The following is a 14578-nucleotide window of genomic DNA, read 5'->3' on the forward strand; positions in this document are numbered from 1 at the left end:
TCTTATATGTGCTATGTGTGCTTTGTGCCGTGTGTGATTGTTTTGCACTTTCGACCCAGATTGACTGTATTCATAGGTATTCGTGTATGGTTGAATGACAATTAAACTTGAATTGTATTGAATTGATGGGCCAACAGATTCTCATCTGTGCCGTGAACCTTCTCTGATTCATCGAGGAGATATCCCACAGTGGAAGTGTTGGCCAGTGCGTTTGGTGTATGTCACGAGTGCTGGCTTTCAGCCATATGTCACCCCAGCTTCCACAGACTTCTCCCTCAATCAAAGCAAAGAGAAAGACCAAGAACCACAGAAATTTTAATGATTTGTACGCAAAAATAAACACACAAGGATCCACCAATTTGTTAAAATGTGGATTTCAAGGGAAACTGGTCTTTGCTGGTTGCTGGCAGAATGGAGACATTAGTAAATAGCTTACAAAATCCATCAAGAATGCAGCAAGAACATATGCGGCAGATGTATGTCAACAAGACACTATTCAGGAGCGAGAGGAGAATGGAACATTGACTTCGTTATAAAGGTGCAACAATTACTTTGCCTTCTAATTAAATAAGTGCTTGACATGAAAATGAAGGCCTCAAGATTTGCTTAATTCAAGTGGGCATCCCACCCTGTCCCAGTGTCTTCGGTGTCTTGGATGGACGGGAATCTTAACAAAATATTACAAGAGGGACCGCGAAACTCGTAGATCAACGCCTTGTGTACAGGCATGTTTCGAGTATTAAAGAAGCGTTTCCCAGTATTGTAAAATGAAACAGGACCTTAAAGACCATAAGATATAGGAGCAGAATTAGGCCATTCAGCCCATTAATCTGCTCTACCATTCGACCATGGCTGATTTATTATCCCTTTCAACCCCATTCTGCTGTAGGAGGACATTTACAGTAAATATACTTTTAAGTGGACCCTTGGTCAGGAGGTCACTGGGCTCTGAGAACCTGGAGAAGGCAGACCTTACAATACTGTTGTATATCTTAAATACGTATTTCAAAGCTTTGGCTAATGGCTTACTGAAAATTATGCTTCAACATAAACTGAATACAGCCTTGGGGTATCTTGATTAATGTTAGAATCACAGAGTCATTCAACACCGGGTCTTCGGCCCATCCTGTCTGCTACTCCCAATCTATTCTGATCCCATTTGGTCTGTAACCTTCCTGGATTTGTCTAGATTGGGGGTTCCATGGACCCCTTGGTAAATGGTAAGGGTCTGTGGCATACTGGTTAAATGTTGTGACAGTCTCTGCTTCCACCAGAACATCCCAGATTCTAACCACCACCTGGGAGAAAAATTTGTTCCTCAGTCCTCTCTAAGGCCTCCATGCTGCCTCCAGCACACCCTTAGGTCGTGTTGTCTGTTAAAGCAAATGACGCATTTCTCTGTATATTTCAATGTACATCTGATAAATTAATGAATCGCCCCAGAAACTCACACCTTTCACTTCAGACTCATCTGGTGCGTAACTGCCTAGCTATTGCAATGGGAGACGGGTTCAGTCCAAAGCTCAGAGCCACCAGAGCCCCTTACAACTACAGGTCAATAGTGAGGGACGTCCCCCATTGATAAAGCATCAACTCCATTTTCTTGGGAAGAGTACGGAGATATTTTATTCTGATCAGAATCGACGGACTATTTCTCATTCCCTTTAGCGAGGAACAAGAAGGCGAGGGCTTAGGGGATGGTGAGAAGAGACACTTCTGGATAAGTATTCTGAGTAAATAATATTTATATACAGGATATGGACCCAGCGCATCTGGCTCAACCTTGACAGCTCTTGTGAAGAGCTGAGCTGAGAGTCTGTGTATGAGCATTCTCTCAAGGTGCTTGGAGGTTTCCAGGATTCTGACTGAGTGACCATAAAGTAAAGGTTATACACTTCCAAGCAACCTGTGAAGGTATCTATGTTGGTGTTCTCATGTGCCTTGGTCCTCCCAGGTGGCAGAAGTCAGGGGGTTAGGCTGGTGCTGTCAGGATAGGCTCTGCTGGTAACCATAAAGAAAAGTACAGCGAAGAAACAAGCCCTTTGACCCATTTAGTCCATGCTGAGCCATTTAAACTGCCATCCACCTGTACCAGGACCATAGCCCTCCATACCCCTACCGTCAACCGCACGTACCTATCTAAACTTCTCTTAGATGTTGAAATCGAGCTCGCGTGCACCACTTGCGCCGGCAGCTCGTCCCACACTCTCACCGCCCTCTGAGAGAAGAAGTTTCTCCTCACCTTCTCCACCATGGTGTACCTTGTAGATGGAGCACACTGCAACAAGCGGTGGAAGAGTGAAGCCACCATCCTTCATCAAAGGTGGCGTCCTCTCACAATCACCATCAGGCAGAAGCCCGTGGTCCCACACCACCAGCTTCAGGAACAGCTGTGGTACTTCTCTCCAACCATTTGGCCCTTGAACCAACTGGCACAGCCCACACACTACATTTTAGCAACACCGTGGACATTAATTTTTGTTCTAACTATGTTCTTTCCTGTAAAAAAAAAGTGTAGCCTTTATTTTTAATTTACGGTTTTCTTGCAAACGCTGCTTTGATGATGCAACGTGCCTGTGAGGCTGTTGCAAGGTTTTGATTGCACTCGTCCACAAAAGAAAATGGATCTGACAATGACCTTGGCTTTGACTTTGAATAGTCTGGATGGTGCTGCCAGCCGAAGAGGCTGCTTTTGTAGGTTGTTCTCAAGTTTCCTGAAGGCAGTTGGGGCCACACTCCTCCAGGCAAGCACAGAGTGGCATCTCCTTAGCATTTTATGAGATTTGTGCTGGGTCACCCCATGGAGTAGCACTGGGCAGAGAGACGCAAGGAGGAACTTACCAGTTAAAATATGTGCATCTGTTTTAATGGGCCAATGAACTGAGGACTGGTTCCTCTAATCGTTAATAATTGGTGCACCCCTACCGGGAGTATTTACAAATAAATTCTATTTACATACACATCCAAAGATTTGGACAGTAAACCTTTAGCATTTCCTGAGAAATCTTTCCTATATTGTGACTGAGCAGCGCTTGCTCAGGGGGAAGGGAGGGAGCTGAACCAATGGGCGGCCGGGCTCGGCCACGCAAGGGTCGCCTTCATCCGCCGTAGTTGTAGTCTGCCTCGTCGCCGTCCCCTTCTGGCGTGTTAGAGCTGGGGCACTGGATCCTGCCTATCTCCTCCAGGGCGCTGGCTAAGGAGTCAAGGTCCCTGTCGTTTTGATGCTGCGCCTCCCAGATGTCCAAGATGGTGCTGGCTGGGCTGCTCTTTATTGCAAAGTAGCTCAAGTTCCTAAAGGGAATCAGAGGCAGAAACAGATTTGTTGTCACTGTCACGTCATGCAATTTATTGTTGTGTGACAGCAGTTAGTCACAAAAAAAATGAGAGCGAAGGGGAAATAGTGGGTAATGTTCTTGAATTCACGGACGGTTCAGAACTCTGATAGCAGAGGGGAAGAAGCTGTTCCTAGGACATTAAGTGTAGATCCTCAGGCTCCTGTACCTCCTCCCCAGTAGTAGTAATAGGAAGGAGGGCATGCCCCTGGTGGTGAGGGTCTTTAAAGATGGATACCACCTTCCTGAGGCGCTGCCTTGTGAAGATGCCCTTGAACGTGCAGAAGCCTGAGCCCATGGTGCAGCTGGCTGAGAATACAACCCTCTGGAGCCCCTTTCTGTGCAATGGAGTCGGTGATGCAGCCTGCCAGAAAGCACTCACTCATAGGACAGCGTGCAGTTGCAGTGGAATTCTCACCTGCAAACTGCCCCGAAATACCTTACAGCCACTGGAATGCAGTCTCTTTGAAATGCATCTGCTAAACTGTGTACAGCAAGTTCCCACACAAAGAGATAACAATCACCACATAATCTACTATGTGGGTCAGGGGTTAAACATCTACCAAGCAGGTCGCTGTGTGTTAGTTTTGGATAACTATTCTCACAAGTACCACAATATAGAGAAAAGCTTGTCTTGCCTACTGTTCATACAGATCAAATCATTACACAGTGTATTGGGCTAGAGAAGGGGTTCCCAACCTGGGATCCATGGACCCCTTGCTTAATGGTATTGGATCATGGCGTATAAAAGGTTGGAAACTCCCAGGCTAGGATAATGTAAAACAGTAACAATGTAGAATAAAGTGTAAAAGTTACCGAAAAAGTGCCGTGCAGGTAAATGATAAAGTGCAAGATCATAATGAGGTAGATTGTGAGGCCAAGGGTCCATCTTTTCATTCAAGAGGTCCATCTGGGAGTCTGATAACAATGGGACAGAGGCTGTTCTTGACCCTGGTGGTACATTCTTTCAGGTTTTTGCATCTCCTGCCCCATGGGAGAGGGGAAGGAAGGTACTTTGGTTCGGCCAGCTGCTTTACTGAGGCAGCAAGAAGAATAGACAGAGTCCATGGAGGGGAGGCTGGTTCCCATGACGTGCTGAGCTGTGCCCACAACTCTCTGCCATTTCCTGTGGTCATGTGCAGAGCAGCTGCCATGCCAAGCTGTGGTGCATTCAGACAGAACGTTTTCTATAGAGCCTCAATTAAAAATGGGAATAATTGATGGGGAACATGCTGAGTTTATTTAGATTGCTGTGGAAGTAGAGGCATTGGTGAGCTTTCTTAGCTGTGACAACAACATGGTTGGACCAGGACAGGTTACTGGTGATGTACCTCATACTCTCAACCTCGACACTGTTGATGTAGACAGGAGCATGTGCACGGCCTCTTACTTTTTTCTGACATTGAGGGAAGGATAGATAGCTGTCTATCTCCTCCCTGTTGGGTAGGTGGTGTGAGATCTTTTAATTTCCCCAGAAGAGAAATGACAGCACAGAAACTGGCCTTTCATCCCATCTAGTTAGTGCTGAGTGATTAACCTACCTAGTCCCATCGACCTGCATCCATACCATAGCCCTCCATACCCTTCCCATCCACATACTTATCCAAATTTCTCTTGTGTTGAAATCAAACCCGCATCTACCACTTGTGCTGGTTGCTTGTTCCACACTCTCACCACCCCCTGAGTGAAGAAGTTCCCCCTCATGTTCCCCTTAAATATTTCACCCTTAACCAATGACCTCCAGTTATAGTCTCAGCCAACCTCAGTGGAAAATGTCTGCTTGCATTTACCCTATCTATACCTTTCATAATTTTGTACACCTCTATCAAATCTCCCCTCAGTCTTCTACATTCTAGGGAATAAAGTTCTAACCAATTCAACCTTTCCTTGCAACAAAGGCTCTCAAGATCTGTTGACATCCTTGTAAATTTTCTCTGCACTCTTTCAATCTTATTTACAACCTTCTTGTAGGTAGGTGACCAAAACTCCACAATATACTCCAAATTAGGTCTCACCAATGTCTTATATTACTTCAACATAATGTCCCATCTCTTGTACTAAATGCATTGGTTTATAAAAGCCAATGTAGCAAAAGCTTTCTTTATGAATCTATCTACCTGTGATCGCATTTTCAAGAAATTATGGATCTGTATTCTCAGATCCCTCTGTTCTACTGAACTCCTCAGTACTCTATCACTCACCGAGGAAAATCTAAACTGGTTGGTCTTCCCAAAGTTCAATACCTCATACCTATCTACATTAAGTTCCATCTGCCATTTTTCCAGTTCATCCAGGTACCGTTGCAAGTTTTAATAGTCTTTCTCGCTGTCCACTACACCCGCAATCTTGGTGTCATTTACTACAGGATACTTGGTAGTGTGGAAGAGCAGAGGGATCCGGGGATACATGTCCACAGATCCCTGAAAGTTGCCTCACAGGTAGATAGGGTAGCTAAGAAAGCTTATGGGGTGTTAGCTTTCATAAGTTGAGGGATAGAGTTTAAGAGACGCGATGTAATGATGCAGCTCCTTAAAACTCTTGTTAGGCCACACGGAGTACTGTGTCCAGTTCTCGTCGCCTCACTATAGGAAGGATGTGGAAGCATTGGAAAGGGTACAGAGGAGATTTACCAGGATGCTGCCTGGTTTAGAGAGTGTGGATTATGATCAGAGATTAAGGGAGCTAGGGCTTTACCCTTTGGAGAGAAGGAGGATGAGAGGAGACATGATAGAGGTGTACAAGATATTAAGAGGAATAGACAGAATGGACAGCCAGCTGCTCTTCCCCAGGGCACCACTGCTCAGTACAAGAGGACATGGCTTTAAGGTAAGGGGTGGGAAGTTCAAGGAGGATATTAGAGGAAGGCTTTTTACTCAGAGAGTGGTTGGTGTGTGGAATGCACTGCCTGAGTCAGTGGTGGAGGCAGACACGCTAGTGAAGTTTAAGAGACTACTAGACAGGTATATGGAGGAATTTAAGGTGGGGGGTTATATGGGAGGCAGGGTTTGAGAGTCGGCACAACATTGTGGGCCGAAGGGCCTGTAATGTGCTGTACTATTCTATGTTCTATCATCCAGATCGTTGAGATAGATGACAAACACATTGGACCCAGTACTGATCCCTGTTGCACACCACTAGTCACAGGCCTACAGTCAGAGAGGCAACCATCTACTACCACTCTCTGGATTCTCCTGCGGATCCAATGTCTAATCCAATTTATTATCTCATCTTGAATGCAAAGTGATTCTTCTTGACCAACTTCTCATGCGGGACTTTGTCACAGGCGTTGCTAAAGTCCATAAAGATAAAATCCACTACCTTTCTTTCATCAACTTTCCTTGTAACATCATTGGAAAACTCTTTAAGATTGGTTAGATACGAGCTACAATGCACAAAGCCATGTTGACTATCCCTAATCAATTCCTATCTAATCAAATACTTATATATCCAATCCCTTATAATACCTTACAATAACTTTCCCATTACTGATGTCAGGCTCAATGGCTTGTAATTTCCTGGCTTATTTTTAGAACCTTTCTTAAACAATGGAGCAACGTTAGTGTTGGACCCATAATGTTATTTAAGAACAACATTAGGTCCATAATTCATTGAAAGTTGTAAAGAAAGGTTTTGGCACACGGCCTTTATAGATCAAAGTATCGAATCTGAAAAGGGTCTTTGAGAAGAACAAGTTGTTCAAGATGGCACTAGTGAGAAATGATTCCTTGGGAGATATCTTCCAGCTAGTCAATTATTTCCCCTTTTCTACATCTTCTACTATCCTTTTTATCTGAATTATGTTTTGGAAACTGTTGGAACCTTTGTCTCCCAGTCTGGAGTTCGATTGAGTGGCCTAGCGCTCTGTTGTCCCCAAGAATATTCCAAGAGAGGACCACAAGCATCAGCTGCCTGAAGGAAAAGACCAGAGAAGGGGCACCGGGCTATGATCGACTCCAGTTCTTCCTGACCGCGGGATGGTAGTCACTCTCCATGGAGGCCGTGTGTTGACAGTTGCTCTCCACAGAAGGACTAAGTTCGAGCGGTCGCTCTCCTCAATGCTGACAGGGAATGTTCTGGAATTTCTGAGACCTATGTGATATTGGTGAGGACAGTAGTTTACATTGCTCGCCTTCAGTTTTCTGTGTTCTCTTTCTTGTTGCCGATTGGCGGGTTGAGGGTTTGGGGTTCAGGGGTTTGACGTCCTTGTGAATGATATGTTCGTTTTTGTGCAAAGGAGGGGTTGGGGAATTGGGACCTGATGTTCATGTTGGTGTTTTGCTGTGGGGCGGATCTGCTAAGATTTATGGGTGTGAGAGCCAGGGTTGGGGGTTTGATGTTATCGCCGCTGTTTTTTCTCCCCTTTGGGTGATAAGTTAGTTTTTGGTGAGGAAGGGGGCTGGGGAGTTTGGAGTTTAACATTCTAGCTTCTGTTTTCCGGGAGGGTGATCTGTTAGCTTTTGTGCGAGGGAGGGTTTGAGGAATTTGGGGTTTGTGAGTTTTTGTTTCTTTTTCTTTCTGTGTGGGGGGGGTCATGTCTTTTCTTTCGATGACTTCCATGGTTTTTCTGTATCTCCTGGCTATCGGGAGAAGATGAATCTCCGAGTTGGATTCTGGCAACATATTTTGATAATAAAATGAATCTTTGAACCTTTGACCTTGCTGCTGCTTTGCCTCAATTCTATAGGTTCTCTGTCCAACTCCTAAGTAAATACAGATCCAAAAGATCTATTTAAGTTCTCCCCCATCTCTTTTGGCTTCACACACAGATTACCACTGTGATCTTCCAGCGGACTAAGAAAAAAAGAATAAATAATAAAAAAAAACTACCTACAGCCTAAGCCTCTCAGTAAAGCCTCAATTACTCAGAATCTCAACTCCTCAAACCAACTCATACAATGGCCCACTCTCACAATGGCCGCTCCATTTAAACCTAACTTCTTTTTATTGGATCTTGCCAGGTGCCTAATTATGCACAATCCAATATCTCCTCGTCGACTGTAGCGCGTAAGAAGTGCAGTTTGCCCCTGCTTGCTTCTTTTAAACTCTCGGAATAGTGAAATTTCAGGGTGCTGCTGAGGTTTAGTGTGGCATTTTCTCTGTTCTATACTGGAGACAGCCAATTCATTTGGTATTTGAAAAGTGGAAGGGTAAAGGACCATACTGAGAAAGCACGGACAGTATGTGTACCCTGTAAACACTGACACACTCCCGATGTACACTATACTGACACAGTCCTAGGGGGCGTGCTACATACTACACTAACACACTCCTAGGGACAACCTGTAAATACCAACACACTCTCACAGGTGTGATACATTGACTCACAAACTCCGAGACCTGCTTTATACACAAGCACACAACAAGCCCCCCTCTAAAATGACTGCACAGACTCTAAAACACCTTGCAGATGCTGAGATTCCTGTTAATGCAAGCACAATCCCAGGGATCCCCCTGTAAAATCCCTGTACTACTCAAAATACTCTCATACACCTCACAGCAAGTACTGAATGTTATGTTAATGCCGTCATTGGTCACATAAATACCAACGTACACCTAGGGACCCTCCAGAAATCCTGACTGACTCTCAGCATCCCCCTGTATATCCTGTCATGTTCCCTGGTACACCCTGTAATTCCTGGGCACACCTGTAAATACCGACATAATCCTGGGGACCCGCTGTAAATCCTGACACATTCCCAGGGACCCCTGTATCGCTGACATATTCCTGAGGTCCCCCGGAAATCTTCATGCACTCCTTGAAACATGCCAAAGTGAGAATCCCTGCTACTGCAGACACCCCCCCCCCCCCCAGGGTCCTCCCGTAAACACAGATCCACTGCTCGTGCTGGGGTGCAACAGTGGCATAGTGGTTTGCACAGTGCTACCACAGAGCTAGCGACCTGGGTTCAATTCCTGCTGCTGACTGTAAGGAGGTTGTACGTGCTCCCTGTGATCACATGGGTTTCCTCCCAGATTCCAAAGGCGGATGGGTTCGTAGGTTAACCGGTTACATGGGCGTAATTGGGCAGCGCGGGTTTGTTGAGCTGGAAGGGCCTGTTACTGTGCTGTACCTCGCAAGTAAAAAATAGAGTTGCTAGAGTTTCTGTAACCACAAGCACACTCCCAGGGAATCCCCTCATTGAGCATTTTTTGAGTTGAACCTATCCATAGAAAATTATCTGAGAGAACATGAAAGCCAGTTTTAGTACAGTGACTGTTCCTCCCAGGTGGTGTGCCTTCATTCTACCCACCTGTCAATATGCAGTTTCTGTGCTAACAGCCGCCAGTCCTTGCCTGTTGCACTGGGAATGTCGAACGTGGAACAGATTTTCTGCCTGATGGAATATGGAATCTTAAACGGTTTGGGGCCTGTTACATTGGTCACACCACTTGCAAACTGTGTGCAGAGGTGAACAGCTTCTCTCTCGCCCTGCAAGAAGAGACAAGCGTCTTTAATCATTGCCCAAGCCAAAAATGATCAGTGACTTTACCGCCAGGGGAAGGAAAATAATTTTCTCACACAGGGGCCCTGCGGATTATTCTCTTTAAGCGCCTTCTTTCGAACCATTGTCAGGAAACTATCACTGGCTGTGATGCATTATCCATGAATCACCTGTATGCTTGGATTGTTCATTAATTATAAATGCCTCATAGCAAGTACTGAATGTTAAGTTAGTGCTGGAATTCGTCAAGTGATATCATTTGCCTGGCCGTACTCAGCTTAGTTCCACCATCAGTTGGATACGGAATAAGGCAGACGATCTTGTCGCACCGTTGGAAAGGTATGATGCTGGGAGCGTCACTGAGATGCGGCTGAAAGAATGTCGTGCTTGGCAGCTTAACAACCTAGGATACACACCTTGCCTCGAGAGGACAGGCAGGGAGAGGGGCTGGTAAAAAAAATGAAAGTGCTGACTTCGAATCGGAAGATGTAGAATCCCTGTGGGTGGAGTTAAGAATTTGCAAGGGTAAAATGACCCCAATGGGAGTTATATACAGGCCCCTGAACTGTAGCCAGGACGTGGGAGATAAATTTCAATGGGAAAGAGAAAAGGCATGTAATAAGGGCAAACGTCACGGGGGATTTCACTATGCAGGTAGACTGGGAAAATTAGGTTGGTGGTGGAACTCAAGAGAGGGAATCTGTAGAATGCTTACAAGGTGGCTTTTTAGAACAACTTGTGTTTGAGCCCACTGGGTTATTCTGGATTGGGTGTTGTGAAGTGAACCAGATTTGATTAGGGAGCTAAGGTGAAGGAACCTTTGGGAGAGTGATCATAATATGATAGAATTCACCCTGCAGTTTGAGAGGGAGAAGATAAAGTCAGATGTATCAGTGTTACAGTGGAGTAAAGGGAATTTAAGAGGCCTGACTGAGAAGCTAGACAAAGTTGATTGGAAGGGGACATCAGCAGGGATAATGGCAGAACAGCAATGGTTGGAGTTTCTGGGGGGCAATTTGGAAGGTGGGGGACAGGTACATCCCAAAGATGAAGATGTATTCTAAAGGGAGGATGAGGCAACTGTGGTTGACAAGAGAAGGCAAAGAGAGCAAAAAAGCAAAAGAAAGGGCATATAATATTGCAAAAATTAGTGTAAGTTAGAGAATTGGGAAGTTTTTAAAATCCAACAGAAAACAATTGTTAAAAAAAACTATGAGAGAAAAGATAAAACATGAAGGTAAGCTAGCCGAAAACGTCAAAGAGAATACTGACTTTTCTCCAGATATCTGAAGAATAAAAGAGAGGCGAGAGTGAATATTGGATTGCTGGAAAATGACTCTGGAGAGGTTGTAATGAGGGACAAAGAAATGGCAGATGAACTTAAGTATTTTGCATCAGTGCTCACTGTGGCATTATGTCAGAAATTCATGAATGTTGGTGGCAGAAATGAGTGTAGTTGCTATTGCTAAAGAGAAGGGGCTTGGGAAGCTGAGAAATCTTAAGGTGGATAAGTCATCTGGACCAGATGGACTAAACCCCAGGGTTCTGAAAGAGGAAGCTGAAGAGATTGTGGAGGCATTAGCAATGATCTTTCAAGAATCACTAGATTCTGGAATGGTTTCAGAACACAGGAAAACTGTAAACGTCACTCCATTCTTACAGAAGGTAGAGAGACAAAAGAAAAGAAATTATCGGCTAGGTAGCCTGACTTCAGTGGTTGGGAAGATGTTGGAGTTCATTTTTTAAGGGTGATATTTCGGGTTCTTGGAGGCACATGATAAAGCAGGCCAAAGTCAGCATGGTTTCCTTAAGTGGAATTCTTTCCTTACAAATCTGTTGGAATTCTTTGAGGAAATAACAGTCAGAATAGACAAAGGAGGGTCAGAGGATGTTGCATACTTGGAATTTCAGACAGCCTTTGACAAGGCTGTTGCACATCAGGCTGCTTAGCAGGATAACAGCCCATGGTATTACAGAAAGATACTAGCATGGATAGAGCATTGGCTGACAAAGAAATAGAAAGGAGAGAGCCTACTCTGTTTGGCTGCTGGTGACTAATACTGCTCGCAGGGGCCAGTATTGGGACCACTTCCTTTCAAGTTACATGTCAATGATTTGAACAACTGAATTGATGGCTTTGTGGCCATGTTTGCAGACAATAGAAAGAAGAGTGGGAGGAGGGAGGTAGTGTTGAGGAAGCAGGGAATCTGTAGAAGGAGAGATTGGGAGAATGGGCAAAGAAGTGGCAGAAGAAATATAGTGTAGGGAAGTGTATGATCATGCACTTTGGTAGAAGAAATAAAGCCATAGGTTATTTTCTAAATGGGACAAAAATTCAAACATCAGAGGTGCAAAGGCAATTGGGAGTCCTTGTGCAGGATTCCATAAATGTTAACTTGCAGGTTGAATTAGTGGTAAGGAAGGCAAATGCAATGTTAGCATTCATTTTGAGAGGACTAGAATATAAAAGCAAGGATGTAATGCTGAGGCTTTCTGAGGCATTGGTCAGACATCACTTGGAGTACTGTGAGCAGTTTCATGCCACTTGACTAAGAAAAGATGTGCTGGAATTGGAGAGGGTCCAGAGGAGATTCATGAGAATGTTTGTAGGAATGAAAGGATTGACGTATGAGGAGTGTTTGATGGCACTGGGCCAGTACCCGCTGGAGTTTAGAAGAATAAGGGGAAGATCTCATTGAAACTTATCAAATATTACAAGGCTCAGATAGAGTGGATGTGGAGATAAAGTTTCCTAGAGTGGGTGAGTCGAGGACTAGATGGCACAGCCTCGGAACAGAGGGATGCCCATTTTGAACAGAGGTAGAAGGAATTTCTTTAGCCAGAGGGGAGTGTATCTTTGGAATTCATCATCGTGGATGGCCATGAAGAAAAGTCGTTGAGTATATTTCAAGCAGAGGTTGATAGTTTCTTGGTTAGTCAGAACATCAAAGGTTAGAAGAAGAAGGGAGAGAATAGGGTTGAGAGTGATTATAAATCAGCCATGATGGAATGGTAGCGAGGACCGGAAAGGCCAAGTGGCTTAATTCTGATCCTATGTCTTATGGCTTTATCAACTCACATACGCGAAGACACTGGATGCCACAGGGTACATCAATTGCTGCTCTTAAACGCAAATTGATTATATATAAATGGAATGCAAAGGCTGCATTAATGTAACCTTTATTGAAAATCTCACTGGAATACCCCTTTGTAGTAAGACCATAAGAACAAAGGAGCAGAATTAGGCCATTCAACCCATCAAGTCATGTTTTCTCCACCATTCCAACATGGCTGCTTTATTAACCCTATTGTCCTGACTTCTCCCCATAACCTTTGAGGCCTTTACTCAGCAAGAAACTACCAACCTCTGCTTTAAATATACCCAATGACTTGGCCTCCACAGCAAACCACGGCAAAAAAATCACCACTCTCTGGCTAAAAGAATTCTTGCTCATCTCTGTTCTAAGGGGATGTCCTTATATTTTGAGGCTGTGCCCTCTGATCCTAGTCTCCTCCACTATAGGAAACATCATTTTCAGATCCACTCTGTCTGGAGCTGTAAATATTGGGTAGGTTTCAATGAGATACCCCATCATTTTTCTAAGCTCCCATGAGTAAAGGCCTGGAGAATTCAAACGCTTCTCGTGTGTTATACATTCATTTCCAACATCATTCTCGTGAACATCTTTTGGACCTTGCGTTCTTCTCTGTCAATTCCTGAGTTATGGAAATTATTGGCTTCCTCCCCTGTTCTTTAGAGGCTAATCGGGCAAGAGGAAGGTCAGAGCCAATTAAATGTTGGATTTATTACTTCAGGAAATGATTTTTAATTTATTCTTTCCAGTTCTGCTGAGTTGGCTGCTCAGATGAAGGGAAGTGAGATCAGTTGAATTAATATATTCCGTCTGAGTGCTAGCTCTCGAACTTTTTGGTACAGTAGATCGATTATATTACTAAATAACTTTTTAACTAAATTTAACTTTCTAACCGAAGTTGCTTACTAACTGCAACTTCAAGATTCTTCTGAGGATGAGTACAGATGGTTAACATAGAAACATAGAAAACCTACAGCACAATACAGGTCCTTCGGCCCACAAAGCTGTGCCGAACATTTCCCTACCTTAGAACTACCTAGGCTTTACCCATAGCCCTCTATTTTTCTAAGCTCCATGTAGCCATCCAGGAGTCTCTTAAAAGACCCTATCGTTTCTGCCTCCTCCACTGCCACTGGCAGCCCATTCCACGCATTCACCACTCTCTGCATAAATAACTTACCCCTGACATCTCCTCTGTAGTTCCAAGTACCTTAAAACTATGCCCTCTTGTGCTAGCCATTTCAGTCCTGGGAAAAAGCCTCTGACTATCCACTTGAAAAATGCCTCTCATTATCTTGTACACCTCTATCAGGTCACCTCTCATCCTCCGTCGCTCCAAGGAGAAAAGGCCGAGTTCACGCAACCTATCCTCATAAGGCATGCTCCCAAATCCAGGCAACATCCTTGTAATCTCCTCCGCACCCTTCCTATGGTTTCCACGTCTTCCTGTAGTAAGGCGACCAGAACTGAGCACAGTACTCCAAGTGGGGTCCGAACAGGGTCCTATAGAGTTGTGACATTACCTCTCGGTCTTAAACTCAATCCCACGGTTGATGAAGGCCAATGCACTGTATGCCTTCTTAACCACAGAGTCAACCTGATTCTCGTGAATGGAATAAAATTAATACAGGGCATAGATTGTTTTCTGGGACTGGGCTGGGAGACGATCATTCCCTTGGCTTTACGTAGTTGAGGCAGCACAGCTATG

The 14578-nt window shown here is 44.5% G+C and overlaps 1 protein-coding gene and 1 long non-coding RNA gene across 6 annotated transcripts in view; one reads left to right on the plus strand and one right to left on the minus strand.

Moving 5' to 3' along the window:
* Positions 1–301: 301 nt before the first annotated feature.
* The window catches only part of LOC132391741 (netrin receptor UNC5D-like), a 775452-nt gene continuing 761175 nt past the window's right edge, over positions 302–14578 (minus strand). For 3 of the 4 annotated variants that reach the window (XM_059965319.1, XM_059965310.1, XM_059965328.1), the window contains 2 exons: positions 9584–9762; positions 302–3291 (listed from right to left, as the gene is read on the minus strand). In XM_059965319.1, coding sequence (XP_059821302.1) covers positions 3099–3291; positions 9584–9762 — 372 coding nt within the window. In that variant the 3' untranslated portion in view covers positions 302–3098. The remainder of the gene's footprint in view (positions 3292–9583; positions 9763–14578) is intronic. The other variant, XM_059965334.1, reaches the window with a different exon arrangement.
* The window catches only part of LOC132391759 (uncharacterized), a 114127-nt gene continuing 109583 nt past the window's right edge, over positions 10035–14578 (plus strand). The window contains exon 1 of one of the 2 annotated variants that reach the window (XR_009511341.1): positions 10035–10114. This is a non-coding gene — a long non-coding RNA (uncharacterized LOC132391759). The remainder of the gene's footprint in view (positions 10115–14578) is intronic. The other variant, XR_009511342.1, reaches the window with a different exon arrangement.

The sequence above is a fragment of the Hypanus sabinus genome, chromosome 1, assembly GCF_030144855.1.
Source record: "Hypanus sabinus isolate sHypSab1 chromosome 1, sHypSab1.hap1, whole genome shotgun sequence".
NCBI lineage: Eukaryota > Metazoa > Chordata > Chondrichthyes > Myliobatiformes > Dasyatidae > Hypanus > Hypanus sabinus.